Below are 17,381 nucleotides of genomic sequence, written 5' to 3'. Positions count from 1 at the left end.
CCAAAAAAACAACAAATCAAAGCGAAAACAAAAAAAAAACAGCCCCCAAACCCTCTACATCTCCAAAGCACTACCAACAAAAAACTTCACCAACAAACAAACAAATTTAATATGCAAATATGATTTTAATGCTACCACTGGGATATGCACATTTCATCACCCCTTATAGAATACTGGTCTCTGAATTTATCTGTTGGWTTAGGGGGAGGAGTTTGTGTATGTGTAGGATACTTAGAAATATCACAGCCAGTCTTCAGTCTCGTCAGACTTCAAATAATAAACTGCCATCCATTTGTTTGTTTATTTCCACAAAGTCTTGATTTTTTCTGTCACATGGACTGATCTCAAATACTTTCTGAGCCAGTTCAGGTTATTCCAAAGTGTCTCAGCAGAATTAAATTAATACAGAGATCATTGCCCTTTGTCTAAAATCCAGAATACTAACCTCACTATAAAAATCAAATAAAACCATATTATTTAGAGTAATCTCACTTAGGTTTTGTGGATAACTTGCTTTGCATTTGCTTCCCTCCAGGTCACACAATAAGGTACTCTCCATCATTGCTTCTAAACAGCAAATGTTGACTATCTGCAAAGCTTTTAACCAAAACAAGGGCTCTGTGGAACACAGAGGAACATGTAGCATYTGCATAATGCTTCCAGTGCTGCAGTCTGCTGCCTAGCTTCTGTCTAACCCTTGTACACACATAAGTCTGATGTGTTATGATTGGCATTTCTTGTAGTGTTGATTTTCCCCACAGTTAAGCAGCAGCTCAGAGCCTTACTTTAGGTGTTGTTTGGTGGAACCTACCCATTGCCTATCGTGGGCTTTGGATTTAGCCCTACAACAACCACAAACTCGTCAATTCTTTTCCTGTTTTGCATGYACATCACTGTATTGCCAATGTAAGCTGCTAATTGGTTTACRTACAARACAGATTGTTGATGCTGCCACGTTRCATCAAACATCCATGCATTCTTTTTCAGTCTTGAAATTCCCACTTGGCAGCATAAAATTCTACCCTTACATCATGGAAAAAAACATTCGAAGTCCTTTTCCATTGCACTTTGCAAAATTGCATTGGAGATGAAGACATATTTGGGATTCCTACAATTTAGTGGTGGGGAACATGAAAGAGTGGTATTTTTATGTTCTAAATGAAAATTTGTTTTTTATCGTGTGCTCCTTTTATCTTCYCAGACCCACTTTCTTTTCTTTCCTCCCCTTTTCTTCTTTTTGTTGCTGTTCCAGTGTTGGGGCKGGGGCATATTTTTGTTGGTGTCTGATGTGAATTCATTGGTAATGAGGTATGACAGTATTAGATCTTGGTTTTGATGAAATTCTGGTTGAAGTCAATAACCTCACATGAAACTGTGTTTTTATAAAAATTTATGGTGGCTAGTAAAGCAAGTTAAGAGCAAATATTTATGCCAGGGAAAGGATCTAAAGATTATTTTTGTGACCCTGGGCTTTTTGATTATCGTGGAAAATTATATATGTATAACAAAGGAAATGTGATCTTTATGGTTTTTCCCTTGTCTGTGATTACATGAATCTTTGGGCATGTTTTATCTTCATTCATACTGTTCTGATTTCATAGTTTAGTGGTCTGTTTTCTTGTGTTCCATGAAGTGTGGTGGTGTAGCAGTACCCATAGTTACATTTCAAGTCTTTCATGCTATTTGGAAGTATAATTCAAATTAAGGAACAACAAGCAGCTTGGTTTTGTTCTGAGAACCAGTACTGCTCAATAACATTTTCTCCACTTTAATTCAAAGCTTGGGAAGAGTGAATGGGTCAGCTGTATCTTCAGCCCTGGGAAGATTTTGATTCAAGCCTTTACCTCACTACTACTACTTTCTTCTCTTGCTCAAAATCTTACATTATTCTCTCTGAAATTTACCACCTACCTGATCCCTTTTCCCCCTTAAGTAATAAGATCAAAAAAAGTGCAAGTACTGAAGCCCCTTCTCAGAACTGAAAACTGACTCTACTGCAGTAACCRTGGCTAAAAAAAAGTTAGTCAGATCAATCTGATGACTTCATTCCTCCATTAGTTGTCAAACTGCCTCTAGGAGTTTGGCTTTGTCAAAAGGAATATCATTAGGAAATCCCAAGAGATAGTCTCCCACAGAGACAATCTGATCTTTAGGAAGAATCCCTTTGTAAATCTGGCTGAGAAATGAATGTGTGGGTGGCCAAATGTATTTGTACATAGTGAAAATGTGTGTTGTCTGTGCAAGTGYGCCATTTTATGCCTTCATTTGTCAGATTTTGTTCCTTTCACAGAACATCAAGGAACTTAGTTGAAATTTCTCTCCTTAAAAACCAATGGGAGTAATTTCTGAGGGAGAAAATWAAAACAAACAAACAAACAACACTGTTTTGGAGAGAAAGGAGCCAAGGAAAGAGTAAAACAAAGAAAATATTATCAACAGTTGGTTCCTCTTTTGKATTAGATAAAACTAATAATTTCTGACTTGGAATCCTTTGTAAGTGGGAGGAATACTGAGCAATCAGTGAATTAATATACACATTCAAAATTTATGTACATATATACATATTATTATATTCCTTACAAGCAGCTGTTGCTTTCTTTATGTAAACAGAATGTGGTGAAATAATGGGATTTTAATTGTTTTCACAGGTCTGAAATCCTGTCATGGCTTCCTGCATCAGTACTTTTTGTGGGCATTATTTATGCTGGCTCCAGGGCGCTATCCAGATTGGTAAGAAATGAACCAGTAGAAGTCACTTCTTTAGTATCTCTACTTTGTAAACAAAGAACATTCCCWTCATACATGGTGTTTAATGCTGATCCTGGGTTGGGGGAAAATGAAGTGTTTAAATAATAGATCCATTGTTAATGGAGCTAATGCAGCAGTCCAATCCTCCTGTGTATCAGAAAGCATCTCTCTGGCAGTTGGAAGCACTCAGCATCTCTCCAGAGTACTCAGTATTTTGCTGAGTAGAACCTCAGTGRTCTTAATTGTACAAGTAGGGAAGAAGCTGAAGAAATCACTAGCTGTAGCTTTGTAAAAGGTGGAATGGAGTTGTGGATCTGTGGGAACCTTCCAGGAAACCGATGAATACCATTTCAGTTTGATTTTTGCAGGATTTGTAAAAAYAAATAGAAAGCTGGAAAGAGATTATGGGAAGGTTTTATGCTTCATTYACATTGCAATAATTTACCAAATGTTTACAGTACGTCAAATCTGTTTTCATGAAACTTGAATGCTTTATGCTTAAATTATATARTCTTCCTTAAAAAAGTAAAATAAATTGGTGGCATTATTTTTTTAAAAACAACAATGTTTTGCTGCTATTATGCTGTCTGCAAGCCCTGCAAGGTCCTGCACTAGTTCTCTTCTGCATTCTGTCAATGCATCTTAATGTAACTCCAGAGTCAGCTTGCTCCTGTCACCTCCTAAGCCCAAAGGAGGATCAAAAGGGACTTTTTTTTTTTTAACAGATTCAGATTGTAGTATCCCTTGAAAATCCCAGTAGAGAGATAGAGCAGAAAAGAACAGGAGGTCTCTGTYTTCATAAGCAAGGTTGGGGGCCTTATCTCAGACCCAAATAACCCTGGGAAAGCACAGTCATGCTCAGAAGCCCCATGCTCCCAGATTAGTTCTATCTCAGGGTGATTGTGTTTACTTCCTTTTGGTTCCTTGTGAAAGGAAGTTCCMTTGGGCTTCTCTGGTGTAAGGTAAGCAAAGTTCCCTAAGGAAACCCCTGTCTGGAAGCAGCAATAAAGCCTTGGCAGCAGCAAAAGCTGCTTGCTCACCTGGGTGGTGGAAGAGTTATGAATCACATCCTCTCTGTTATTTCTCCTTATTCACTAGTCATGCAGCATAAACACAGTTGCTGTGTTTATCTCCTATTCCTGCTCTGGTCATTCATGAATGAACAGCACTGGAGGAGCAGAAGGATTGTTGAGGGTTTTGATTTTGATCCAAAACTTTTCTTAAGGTGCTTCTCCCATTTCTTAATGGCATTTGTTGTACATGAACAGGGATTTAGAGATCTAGTTATGTGGCCATTTTACAGGGCAAGACAAAAGAACAAGTAGTCGTAGGCCATAATTATTATGTRCTGCCTTCTAGTGAGGCTAACTTCAATCCTACATAGAAGCTTAACTTACAATAATTTTGTGTACAACAATTTTATGACACAGTGAGAAGGAAAGTGGACTCTCCCAAACTCATAGCTGAATTGGCTCATCTCAACAGCATATTGGAATTAAGTGGGTTTATTCCTAAAGCAGAAATTATGTGTAATTTTATTATCAGATCCAAGGGAACCCACTTTTAAACACTCCTGTATACTGGCAAAGCTACAACTTTATTTGTGCCTCTTCCTAGAGGTACTGTCAATATCCCTAGACCAAGGATTGAGGGCTGGAACTGGAGGAAGACTGCTTAGGTCTGGACTGTGATGCATTAAAAAAAAGTATACAGAGCCATGAGAGGAGATTTCTACTGAGTCTATTCACCCTGCCTGCCTAACCAGTAAACCTTTCTTTTCATAAGCATTAAGCCCTCTCACAAATTTAAKAAATACTTGCATCAAAGGCAATAGACATATGGAGAAGTTTAACTGGGCTAGGCAAGCTGGAGCCATTGTTGGCTCCAAAACACGTTTGGAAGAGCCAAAAGCAGAATGGAGAAAAGAAAAATCCAACCAATTGGCTTTCACAAAGGGAAGAATGTAAATTCTGCCGTCAACTTTCCTTGTTTATGGGTATTTCTTGTATTTCCTATTACTGTGTCAAGCTCAGAGTGCTTTTATGTTAGATAATTCTGGGTTTATGTTCTCAGTTGTCCAGCAACAGGGTTGAGAATTGGTTTTCAGTACTGGTGAAGCTGGGTCCAACAACCTCATGCCAGTTGTGTTTGTGTGATTTTCATTCTTATCTTGCTGTAATTGTTGTGTTTATGGATCCATCCCAGTTATCATTAAGACTTAAAATGTTTAATGAGCAATGCTTATCTAGCTTTATGGTAAAGAAAAGAAAATTACAGAAAATATGCAAAGCCACATTTGAGAGATATTTAGTGCTTATATCACCTGATACTTACAAGCTGGGATATGACTGAGAAATGAACTCATTATCTGCTACTGTGATTTAAATACTATACACAAGTGGGGAAATACTGCTTCCTAAACTGGCTTAGTCTTTAAATTATCTTAATTGGAACAGAGAATTGCTTCTGTTTCCACTGTCTGGGAGACCATGGATCTGATTTGGAGGAAGTATTATRAACCACTAATTCTGGTTGGGTTTGCCTGGGGCAATGGGTGTTTGATTCATTATTGTTATCATTGGGGTTTGTTTCTTAATGATTTCATGTTGGGATAGTGTTCAGATACCTCACTGGGTAGAATTTCAACACCATTTGTGTATGAACTATCACATTTTTRTCCTAATTTTGGGCATTTCTTACTAGCAGTAACTGAAAGCAATCACCTAAAATCATGCTGCCCACAGTTCTGTTGCTAGGAGTCACACTGTATTCTTATTACCAGAAGAGAGAGATGGGACAACAAATGAAAACTGTTTACTGTGGAGGCTGCAAATGCTGGATCAGAGAGGGAAAACTAGAATCAGAAACCTGGAGCAAATCTCACTGGGGTAGCTGTGTACAAACRAACTTGTTGAGCACTCAGCAGTGGGAGACACAGCAGTGGGTCTGCAGCATGGTCTGCCGGGTTTAAAGATGCCTGTGCCACGTGGTAGTGATTGGAGTGGATTAAGTCTCCTTTAGGAGATGTGGCATAAGTTTACAGCTTCAAAAACAAAACCCCAAACCACAAACATGTCCAACAGCTGTCTGTAGGAGGAATGCCCCTTCCTATGTTTGTGACTGTTCTGAGTTGATTTGGGTATTTTTGTTCTCTCCCCACGGCAGCCAATCCCGGTGTTCCTCACTATTCACAATGCAGCAGAAGTTATAACCTGCGGGTTCCAGAAGGTTGTGCAGAAAGAGGTAATTGATCTATTAACCAAGGCAACTCCTGTGATAGAACAGCCCTATAACAAGATACCTAATTTCTTTTAATACAGGCATTAGTGCCATGCACTTTTCTAGACTCACTGTAATAGCTACTCATTAATGAGACCCAGAGAGAGCTTTTAGCTGTTGACAAGTATCTATGTTTCCTTTTCCCCTTTAGTTGATGAAACACTGCAAACATATCACCAGTCTGATCTGCATTTTTAAGACTGGCTTRGTCCTGCTTGTTTTTTCCTTCTGTCTCATACCCCACAAAAAAATCTCATTGTTTGAGCTGAGAGGGAGGAGGACTGTGTCCTCAGATCTAATCAGTATAATATATCTAGTGTATTGTATGATTACAGTTAGGTCACATCTCCACATAAAATGCAGGAGGAACGGTGCATTTTGGAATTTGTTTTGAATGCTTGAGATTCTGCCCCTATGAAAGTCAGGAGAATAATTCCTGCACTCTTTCGTAACAGCTGGTTTTTTTTTTCTCAAAAGCTGCATTGGGGAGCATTCTTTTTAGGCTTTTCTTGAAATGTTTTTCTAACTGACTAAAGAGCTGCTGTGTGAGTTTACACCGGGAAATCATTCATCACAAAGTCATTTCTACAGTGGCCTCTGGCTTGCTGTGAAAGGCATCTTCCATTCGTTATATCTGTTGTCTATACAGAAGGCAGATAAACGACCTGTGTTTACTACATCTAACAAACAAGAGATCACTAAGGTTATGCCTAAGGGACATAGCAGTGTGTACCATGGCATGTCCCTGTGTCATTGTCCTCTGATTAGCGACCCTGTCAAAGTGTTTCATATTTTCCTTCTATGTCACATGCTTATGACTCCTCTCTGAAAACAAAAGCACTACAGACAAGGATAAGGCAAACAGAGGCCTTACTGGAAGYTTCTCAGGAATAATTTTGATTCAAAGAAATGGGAACAATTTTGATCAAGACTGATTTGACTGKGGTAGTACCTAATTAGGAAAACTCAATATTTGAGCACATACRTTATACAGTTTTTGGTATGATTCAAATTAAGTTTGAGTATGGGTATAAAGTTCATGTCTGGTTTTAGGTTTACCTGCTGGTAAGTAATCTAAAAATAAAAGCCAAGCTGAAACAGGCTAATCCCTAATCCYGAGTCTTTTTTTTTATATTAAACTTGCTTAGCAGTGCTCAAATGTAATGAACTGTTGAATGTTGCTCATTGAAGTTTTAATGTGTGTGCTGTAGTAAGATCAGCTGTCATCACGTTTCAGTTTTTGGAAGGAGTAAACACTGTTTTACCATTTTTATAATTAATTTTTAATGTTTTAATCATGCTTTCTTTTTTACAGCAGACCTCTCATCTGAAAGTCTGTGGGTAAGCTTTTAAAACTACTCAGATTCAGATTCAGACTTGTTTTGGCTCCAGCTTCTGTATTTGCTTCAGATAATGGCACACCAAAACAATGAAGAATGTAAGGCACATTCCTGTGGGCGGTGAGCCTAAATTGCAACACAGGAGTAATTAAATATTTTCAGGTTTCTTTTAACAATTGCTTGAATAGTTTGATGTGTTTTTTCTCCTTTCAAAAATGAAATGAATGAAAAAGCAGTGCTCATAACAATGCTTTTAGAAAGGAGATGGAAACCATGTTTGAAGTTCCAGTGGGTAATTGTAAACAGTAAGAGAAATGTAATTAGTCAGTTAGAAAGTAGCTAAAAATACCTTTCCTTAGGAAAGAAAGGTAAATGAAATCCATTTCTGCTAGAATCATCGATAGCGAGGGGGAAGTCATGTCTCAAGCGAAGGGACAAGAGGAAGTGACCTTAAATTGCACCAGGGGAGGTTCAGAATATTCAGTTAGATATTAGGAAAAAAAAAAATCACTATAACAGTGGTTTGGCATTGGAATAAACTGCCCCGGGTGGTGGTAGTGTCATCATCTTTAGAAGTGTTCAAGAGTTGTCTGGATGTAGCACTTGGGGTTATGGTTTATGGTGATTATGGTGCTGCTGGGTTGAGGGTTGGACCTTGCAAGAGATCTTGCAGATCTCTTCCAACCTTGATGATTCTGTGAYCTTAAGCTACACAACGACCAACCCTTGTTGGCCCTGGTTGTTTAGGCTTCAGAAAGGAGATAAAAAGGGGCAAATAGAAGTCTACCAGTCATGTGTTAAAAATTTGATTCTATGGCCCCACATCCCCTTGAAGAACGGATATTTGCTGTCCTCCACATCCTGTAATCTGTTAGCTGTACTTAAGAATGGATAATTTTGGGTTATTATTTAGTATACTTAGAGGCATTATCTTCCTAATTTCTTCCTGTGGCCTTCTTACTGTGGCCTTGTCTTCACCACTGGATTATTGTCCAGGATACAATTTTTTTAAATGATTTTTATTCTGTCTTTTTCCATGCCCTTAGAGAGTAGGAAAATAAGCTGCAAAACTAAGTGTATGTTAATATTAATAGTGACAGTCCACAGAAATTCCACGTCTGTGTATTCCACGTGGCTTGAAGAAATACTGAGTCAGCCACAGGTTAAGAATTTATTTAGCCTAAGTCTGTCTAGGAGGTGTGCTCTCCTTAAGACATTTCTAATGTAACACCAATAAATTCCACCTTGCTCTGTGTTCTGGGGTAACAATGTCACTTGTAATGGAGTCASATCTGCTGGGATTGTTGTAACAGGAAATTCATCTCAATGAAAGAAGTTCTTGGTAGCCATTAAGCCATTGAAATTGGCTGRTTTTTGCTTTCTGAAAARATCTAGGGAAGCYRGATGACTTGTTTTCATCACTTTTGAGGTGTTTTGTGCTGCTTTTTTTCTCATAAAGCTTTGCTGTGTACAAGTTATGAGGGATGCGTGATGTGAAGTTTAATTTTGATAGCAGAAAATACTTTTAAAATTAAGCAAGTGAAATGTCAGTGTAAAATTGAATGGAGTTGCCTGTACTTCACTGAGAATTCAAATCCAAGTTGGAAGCTTTGGGTTGGTCTTGATTTTTTTTTCTTTCTCTTCTCCACAGTGTGCTGTTCCTCCTGGCAGCAGCAGCGTGCCTTCCTTTGTGTGATGCACAGGTGAGCTTTGCTTTGTAAAGCAGCTCTAGTTGGGCCTTGATGTTTGACATCTTTTTAGCATATGAGGGATGCAGCTTTCATTTGTAGGCTAGAGTAGGATTCCTGCAAAAGAATTGTGAATGTTTCCTGTTGCTGTGTTTTAGTTTTGCTGGGTTTACTGTGTAAAASCTTTGAGCAGTGTAGACCCACAGCCCTTTGGTGAAGGTGGTGGCTGGGGAAATCACAATTTTGATTCTTAACAGGGCTTACAGCAAATCACTTTGGTTTGAATTAATTGTGTGTACTCTCAGTAAGTTCCTGAAATAGTTTTTTATTTACACATTTTCTGTAGCTATCTGAGAAAGAAAGGAGGTACCTCCAGAGAGTGATCCACCCAGTAAAGATCTATTCATTGGAGATTCTCTTTTGGAGTCTTAGGAAAGCTGCTTCCTTRCTTTAGATACCTCAGTTAGTATCTGAAGTTGGATGAGTCTGGAATTTGTCTTGATGCATCTGATCAAGTGTGACCACTGGAAGTGTTGCACCCGCACTAGCTCTCTTCATAGTCCATGGTGCAGAGCAGGATCTCCTGGTAGACAATTAATTTCCCTGAAAGCAGACATCTAAAATATGCCAGGTGAATTCCTCTCAAAAATGTTTGGTTTTCCCTATAGACTGTGAAGAGAGCCTACTTTGCTCAGACAAAAGTCCATTTGAAGCCCTCTTTTGGGTACTCTGTAAAGTTGGAGCCCTGGGGAGAGAGTGCTGCAGAAGCTCAGAGGGGAAAGGAGACAAGACAAAAACCTTTGTCATGGTCCTCTGATGGTCTTGTCCTTCCCTGATTGCCAATAGAAGACTAAACAGCCTGGGATCCATATGCTTAGACTGCTTAAATTGGTGGACACATCTGAAGGAAACAGAATTATMCTCGCTGAGATGAGCTGAGAGCCTGCATGACTGGCATATGCCAGGTTTCTAAGTGTGACAGGAAGAATTTCAGTCTTTCTGGTCCTCTTGAGTCATCTTCCCTTTCTTTGTAGCACAGGCTCCCACTCACTGTATTTGCTTTGCAAAGCTAACTGCAGGGAAATTGCAATATGTATGTCTACGTGATCGTCCTCTTATTTATTTTCATGTTCTTTATTGCAGTTTGATCCTAACGGATATTTATGGGCTCTAATTCACTTGATCTGTGTTGGTAAGTAATTTTCTTTTAGAAAAAGAATTAGRAAGAGTATATGTGCTGGAGAAAAGCTTTATTGTGAAGTGACTGATATTTGAGACTCTATATATGTAAAAAACACTTGGAAAGCATGAAGATCAGTAAACACAAGAAAGTGCATTCCTTTKATAGTTATATGCTGAAAACAACAACAGAACAAACCACATATTGCAGTCTGTTAACAGTGGATGAGAACATGCACATACAATTTTAATCAGCACTAAGCTTTTCTGGTTGTTTTTTGATGGTTGCCTACTGAGAGAGAACTCTTTCTGAGGGGAGAAGAAACATGAAAACAACAAGCAGTAACTTGTACTTGGAGCTTTATTGCAAACACAGATTTTGTTTAAATACTGACAAAAATTCACTAAAATACCATGGAATGTGGTCCCAGAGGAAGAATGTTGAAATGCTGGGGTTTTTTAGGCAATCATAYGCATTTAAAAAAAAWTGTAACAATGAGTTGCATAACSTATCAGGTTTTCTTTTGTCCTTTTTTTACAGAAYAAATGTTAATTTGRATAAACCAYAGGTCTTCCCTGAAAAGATAGAAASAGTCAGACCCAGAAAATCTGAAAAAGACAAAAGTAGTAATATTTAACTGGGAGATTTTTGTCTTTTGGGGTATTTTGGTGGATAATAAGGGACTTACATTTGTTTCTTTTCTGTCCTATATACTGAGTGTCTCACTCATATGTTAAGTCTTGTCTGCAGATTAGGGATGATTCCTTCTTTATTTCTTCTATTCGTASTGTAAAATTTTCAGGGCAGAGGTAATGTGATTACATGTATTCCTGTCTAGGGAAGTCTAGAGATCCCCATCTGAAAAGTTAACATGCAAATAAGAAAGAGTTTTGGGGGATTTTCTGAGAAATATTATATGGTAAACATTTGCTCATTTATATAAAAGTAAAACCTGTGCATTTTCCACTTCAAATACTTGTTTACTGTAATGAGTGATGTTCTGTCTTTCTCAAAGCCAAGGGGTTTCATATGTAAAACGATGTTTGGTCATGGGGGTGGAAAATTGCTTAGAGAGTCTTCAGAATGCTTCTTTTGTGTGTTTGAAATATGTAGGAAGTGCCAACATAATGTTTATTCTCAAAATATAGCTGCCTTCCATTTCTCTTGGTTTTGAGAATTGTTGATAAGGCTGTTGGGAGTTATTTGTCTAATTAGATTTCCTATCAAGTGAAATGAAAGTGGTACAAGAAAGGGCAAACAGATAAACTAACTTACTGCATAGTAAATCAAGATAGAGAGAAGGGATGTGTGTTCAACCCTCGTGCTTGTCTAATGGAGGCAGAATTGAGGWCATCTATTTCATAGCGTTCTACTCAATTTACTTTCCATGTTCTAGTTTTCTCTACGAATCAAAAAAATTACCCCAAAGCCTTGAAGAAACGGTCTGAAAAAATAGAGCCTGAAGCTGTTTTGTTTCTTCCATGAGTGCTCAAAGCTTTACCCAGAACAGAAATGGCAGCGAACAAGAGGCAGATGGGTTGGTCAAGAATGTAAAGAACMTGGAGACCCTAGAGCTGAGAGAACTTTAAATGAAAGATGGTTCAGAGCCAAAAGCTCTATGTAGATGAACATATACATATCATAGAACTTACCCCCCCAAATAGTGTGAGCTGAAGAACCAATTCTGTGACACTTTTCTTTGTGTATTTACACACAAAACCACACATACACACAATTTCTCCTTTGTTGTTGCTATGAGCTAGAAGTTGTTCTCAGAAGGACTAGCAGAACCACAAAGCATGACTGTAGTCAGAGYTGATAACACTTTGAAAACCATTAATTTGAAGCAATAGGCTCATTTTACTCATGGTTTAGGAATCCTTTGTGCTGTGTTGCTAAACTGTAATTCAGAGGGGTTCCACGTCTGCCAGTCCCACAGCCAAACAAGCTGTTGTTTGTCAGAATGATTGCACGATATGGCAATTATACATGTCATCTCAATTACAGGGGCTTACAAAGTATTTCACAAGTTGTGGAAACCTGGCTCTTTGAGGTAATGTGTTTTTTTATTCTATTATGAGGAGAGATGACTGTGATGTAGGGAGCTCTGCATGATCAGCAGGAGCTGGGCCACTCCTGGTTAATCATTAATGACTTCTCTTGCAAGAGGAGCCTTATTTATTGTTGATAACAATAGAACGTGGTTATTGATAGTTAYACTGCTAACTGGAACACTGAATTAGTTTTAAACAGTGTATTATCCAAGGRTGGTTACTCAGCCCTGGAAAAAGAACCCCTAATTACTGGCACAGGTGTTAAGAGGAAATGTTATTCTGTGTTCACGTGGAAAGCTGCATGGTTTAAATCTGTCGATATCTCCCTTTGTGACAGTCGTCTCAAAAGTGTTCAGCAGCTGGTGAYTTACCACAAGACTGGAATGACTGAGAACTTTAACCATCTTGAAACCTTGCAATAATCCCATGTACATGTTAGAACTGCAACCACACAATGGTGGTCACTATTGTTCATTACATGTTCACAGTGTCTGTAATCTGCAGTTGTCTGCATGGATGGAAATGAATAGGTTGACACTGTGTGTAATGTACATAATACATGCATGGAAAASCTTATTTATTTCAAAACCATTTTCRATCTCTMCTTAAAGGGTCTAAATTTGAATCAGTCTCACTTTATCTTCACTTTAACTGAAACTCCCACTGACAGTAGGACAGAAATAATGTGTGAAACATGAGTAAATTAATGTTGGTTAATTGATAATTAGTTGATTAGTGTTGATACAATTATTACTATGTTATGTTTATCATGCATATAATTATAATAGAATGTTTGTTCCATTCTTAATAATAATAATAATTAATAATTATTATTCTAATTATCATTCTATTATTATAATAAACAATAATTATTCTAATAATTATTATTATAGCATTATTATGTATTATATATATTATTATAATGTAATATTGCAGCATTACTGTATATTACTCTTCATATACTGCTCTGTTACACCAAATGAAGTGCATTGCTAAAAAAACCWCCTTTTTTTCTTTCCCTCCTCTCCCAGTGATCTGGACCAACAGTACATCAACTATGTGTTCAGGTAAAATGAATAAGTCTTTGATRCACCATAGCTGGCTTTATGTGGTATATGTTTTCATTTTCAACCGTGGCTGGTTGAGGAARCTCATAGCTACCACTSCTTCAATGTATTTATTTAGCAAAAYATTCACTGRAAGAACAGTGCTAAGCTGAATGGCTTAGCAGCTGAATTTTTTTGGCTCTGGTTGTAKGTGAGTATGCCAGTATATACCTGGGGAGGTAACGAGGTGTTAATTATGAATTTTTAAATCTCTACGTGTACAAGTGATCTATCACCTTCCAGAAATAATATTTACTGAGTAACTCCCTGGAAATACCCCGCTTCAGAAAATAAAACTTGTACAAAATTGCCAGAAGAGGAGATAGTGATTACAAAAGTACTGTGAGCAAAGAACATGAGCAGTAACTGATTGTTCAGAGTGCCGTTAGGGGGATTGAGTAATTCTGATTTTCAGTTGTTTTTCTGATTTGGAGATATAAAAGTCACTTGTTATTTTGTAGCTAGTGAAAGAGCCTGAGTCTCTGACCAGATTCCCTTGCTTATTTTGAATCCAGTCCTTTCCTCAAAGAGCCACAAACCAGGACATTCAGTGTATGTGTACTTCTGCTGGGGTTTTGTGAGGCTTTACTTCAAGTAAGACACCTAAGAGACTTGAYTGAATTCTCCTCCATTCATAATCACATTTAACATATGTTGGCTTCTTTTCTTGGGATTGTTCCTCAAGTCATTTGGGAACATGGTGAAGTATGAATAATAAAGCCAAAGAAAGAGTAGTCAGAAGGAATGAAAGAGGGAGCAGAAGTTGAGAATAAGCATAACAAAAGTGAAGTTGTGCTAGTCTATTTGATTAAGTAGATGTATGCTCTTGTCTGACCACATGAAAGATCCCTGGTAGGAATACATCCGGGAGACCAGTGTAGGACAGCTACTTCCCTACAATTCCCTTTTATCTAGTGAGCATCATCTATATGATAACACTGCATATCTCTTTCTATCTTAGTTCAGTCAAATCTCCCATTTCCATAAATAAGTAATGCAGGTGCCTGATTCTGCCTTTGTAATTCACCAGGGTCCCATTTATGGACAATATCTGAATATCGGTTTGCTTGAAGTAAGCTCATGTTTAAGTCAATCRTTGTTTTCTATCCACTATGAAATGYAAAGAAAATCAATTTTATGCAAAGAAGGTGTGTTGTATTGAAACTTTGGAAGGATTGGTCATGGAATTTGCAAATATGCTGCCATTTGCAGAAAGAACCTATGAAATCTTTAACAAGTTGTAGCTACTTCTCAGAGTTGAAGGAAATAATGAATCAAGCAGCAAAATCCACTGATTTTTCACTTGGCAGCTGCCTGACTATGGCTTTTAGTTATCCATTTAGTTGAAAACTGCACATGGGCCTGAAYCTTTAAATTCAGATTTTGGCTGAATGTCTGAACTTTGCAGCTTTGATTGAAAAGTCAGGGCTGGGTTCCCTCTCTGTTAGTTGGTGATTTTGGTCCTTTGAAGTCTGTGAACTTGTGTCCAGCAGAGAGCAGGAGTTCCACATTATAGGGAAAGTATCATTATTCATTTGGAAGCTTTTGAAAGTGAGAAATTTCTCACTAAGGAACTGTGAAGTGCAGTGGTATATGCATTTTAAAACTGTTATTTTTACAGAGAAGAAACAAATAATCTAACAATGGATTTGTGCAAATTGGAAGATGGCTATTTTCAGCATCTGTTTAAGAGCAAAAATTTGTTATCAGGGCTTCCAAAGACTTTTCCCAGGAAGAGGCTTRAAGGCCAGCATAGCTTGCAAGATAATSGTGCAAAGCAAMATGCTGGAAAACAGGTGGCCTAAGRCAGGTAGCAAACTSGAYGATTATTTATTTGGCTTGGGCCTATGTGTATCTATGTCTTTTGATCTATAGGTATATGTATTTCTATGTGTTAGAAAAGCTCACAATCCATAGCACTTGGACTTCATCTTGCCTAGGGAAAACAACGGGATAAGCGATATCTGATTTCTCATAGAGTTTTGTTYTGTTGAAATAGCTGATGATATTTGAAAAGGTGTAAAGTGTGGCAGAAACTCTCTCCTCATAACCACAATCTCCATTATGTGCCTAGGGACTAAAATCCTCCTGCTGCAGGAGGCACTGGCAGGGTTTGTCTCTGTGTGACACCTCTGCACGTGTAGTTAACTCAGAAATCACTGCCACTTCCCAAATCTGGATGAAGCTGTTCAGTGTGTTTGAGAGCTGCGTAGGACTGCATACACACAGCTGTACTGCACAAACTTAATTTCTGTAGAAAACAATCAGAGGTATTTTTAAATATCACTGACTAAAGAAATSTTCTCTGAATGAGCACTAGCTCCTTACAGGCAGTTCTGGGTCAGAATTACTGATTACAGATTATCTCTTTCAGAGGGTGCCTAGTATTAAATTTTGTGATTTATAAGGTGTTAAAGTATATGCTGCTTCCTCTACTCAGGCCTTCTCAAGGCTGTGAGAGGACCCCAGTTTCACCTCCAGAACAGGACAGTTTAATGTGTCCTGGAGCCCTTGTCTATACAAGCATGGCTGTATGCTCTTTTTCACAGAGCAGAATTATCAGACAATTATCAATTGGTCTCCTAAGCTCCTTTTTTTTTTAACCTAGATCAGACAGCTCACATGCAGCTGTGTGGGCACATCCAGATAGTGCTCAGAATCACCCAAGCACCACATGTCTCCTAAATAGCKGTAGGGATGGTGATTCAGCCACTGCCCTGGGCAACCYGTTCCAATGCTTGATAAGCCTTTTAGTGAWTTTTTTTTCCTAGCTCATAGGAAAATTATATAGGATTATTGTAATAGAAGCTGTTCAAAGCATTTCTGTTCAGTATGAAAGCACAATTGTACTCTGAATGTAGAGACTGCCTGCAGAGAGAAGATTAAAAGTTCTGYCCCAAATTACTGAATGTTAGAATCTACTAGTATGTTAGAGTAAATATACATATAAATGTATATATATAGAAGAGAAGTCTCTGTTGGACRCTTCCAGAAGTGCAACTGAAATGAGCAGTCTCCTAACATATGTTGCCCTTACATGCCATGCACTGTTTTGTGTTTCCAAATCTGGAAGAGTTTGGGAGAGAAGAACACCCTGAGCAAATGTACATGAATGGGAACTTTCCAGAATCAAACAGATCTGAAGAAATATTTGCTGATGTTGAAAGTGTGCCGTTCTTCTCACTTCATCACTTCCAATGTGATTGTTCARTGGCTTTTAAAAAGGGASCCAGGCCAGGAACAAGTGTAGGAGGGAAAGCAGAGCTGTGCTATGCAGAAAAGGGAGGGGTGATGTTGCTTCTCAGTGCCCAGCCTCATCCAGTTCATCTCTCTCCCTTGTGTTTAAGCATCTGGGGCAGGGGCAGGGAGGAAAAGAAGAGAGTCAATGTACTTCCAAGATCCTGCCTCTAATCCTCCAATCCTCTTGATCCTACCCCTTTTTTTAAACTGTGGTACTGTATTTCCCTGTACTCTGACTTCTGCATTAGTGTTCTACTTCCTTGTTTTTTGTTTTTGTTTTTTTTGGTAATCTGACATTTTCTTTAATTCCTTTCTGTTCATTCACTTTTTATCAAAGAAGAAGCTCGATTTCCCCTCCCCCCCCTCCCCAGCTGGTGAGGGGTAGCATTAGGGGAGAGGTAGTAATGCCTGCCTAGAGTGTTAAGGGATACATGAATGTGTCTTAAAAGCAGGTTGTAGCTCATCTTGGGCTTTCTCCAATGCTGAGGCATATTTTACTTCTTGTGCAGAACCTGTAAGAAARTTTCAGTACATCCCAATATCTGTTTCTCTCTGATATTTGTTCACAAAAGCATGCCTAGAATGGCCTAGCAGCCATTGATGAGGAGAAAACAGATACAGGAGAATTTCAAATGATTGATAAATGACACTGACAAAGGTATGAGGTAAAGGMTCCACTCTATGCAGCAAAACTACATCTGGCTTCTGGAAGAGCTGCTAATCTGTCACTTCTATGAATCAAAAAT

At 38.2% G+C, this 17,381-nt stretch overlaps 1 protein-coding gene across 2 annotated transcripts in view; it reads left to right on the top strand.

The window, feature by feature from the left end:
* TMEM241 (transmembrane protein 241) overlaps positions 1-17,381 on the top strand; it is a 55,040-nt gene that overhangs the window by 6,484 nt on the left and 31,175 nt on the right. Inside the window, exons 4-10 of one of the 2 annotated variants that reach the window (XM_057364941.1) lie at positions 2,649-2,730; positions 5,914-5,991; positions 7,346-7,368; positions 9,019-9,070; positions 10,199-10,247; positions 12,243-12,288; positions 13,321-13,356. In XM_057364941.1, coding sequence (XP_057220924.1) covers positions 2,649-2,730; positions 5,914-5,991; positions 7,346-7,368; positions 9,019-9,070; positions 10,199-10,247; positions 12,243-12,288; positions 13,321-13,356 — 366 coding nt within the window. Of the gene's footprint in view, positions 1-2,648; positions 2,731-5,913; positions 5,992-7,342; positions 7,369-9,018; positions 9,071-10,198; positions 10,248-12,242; positions 12,289-13,320; positions 13,357-17,381 lie in introns of both variants that reach the window. The other variant, XM_057364940.1, reaches the window with a different exon arrangement.

The sequence above is a fragment of the Malurus melanocephalus genome, unplaced genomic scaffold, assembly GCF_030028575.1.
Source record: "Malurus melanocephalus ecotype Western Australia unplaced genomic scaffold, MMel_1.1 scaffold_44, whole genome shotgun sequence".
Taxonomy (NCBI): Eukaryota; Metazoa; Chordata; class Aves; order Passeriformes; family Maluridae; genus Malurus; species Malurus melanocephalus.
The sequence above is the reverse complement of the archived record's forward strand: the minus strand, read 5'-3'. Positions and strand labels throughout refer to the sequence as shown.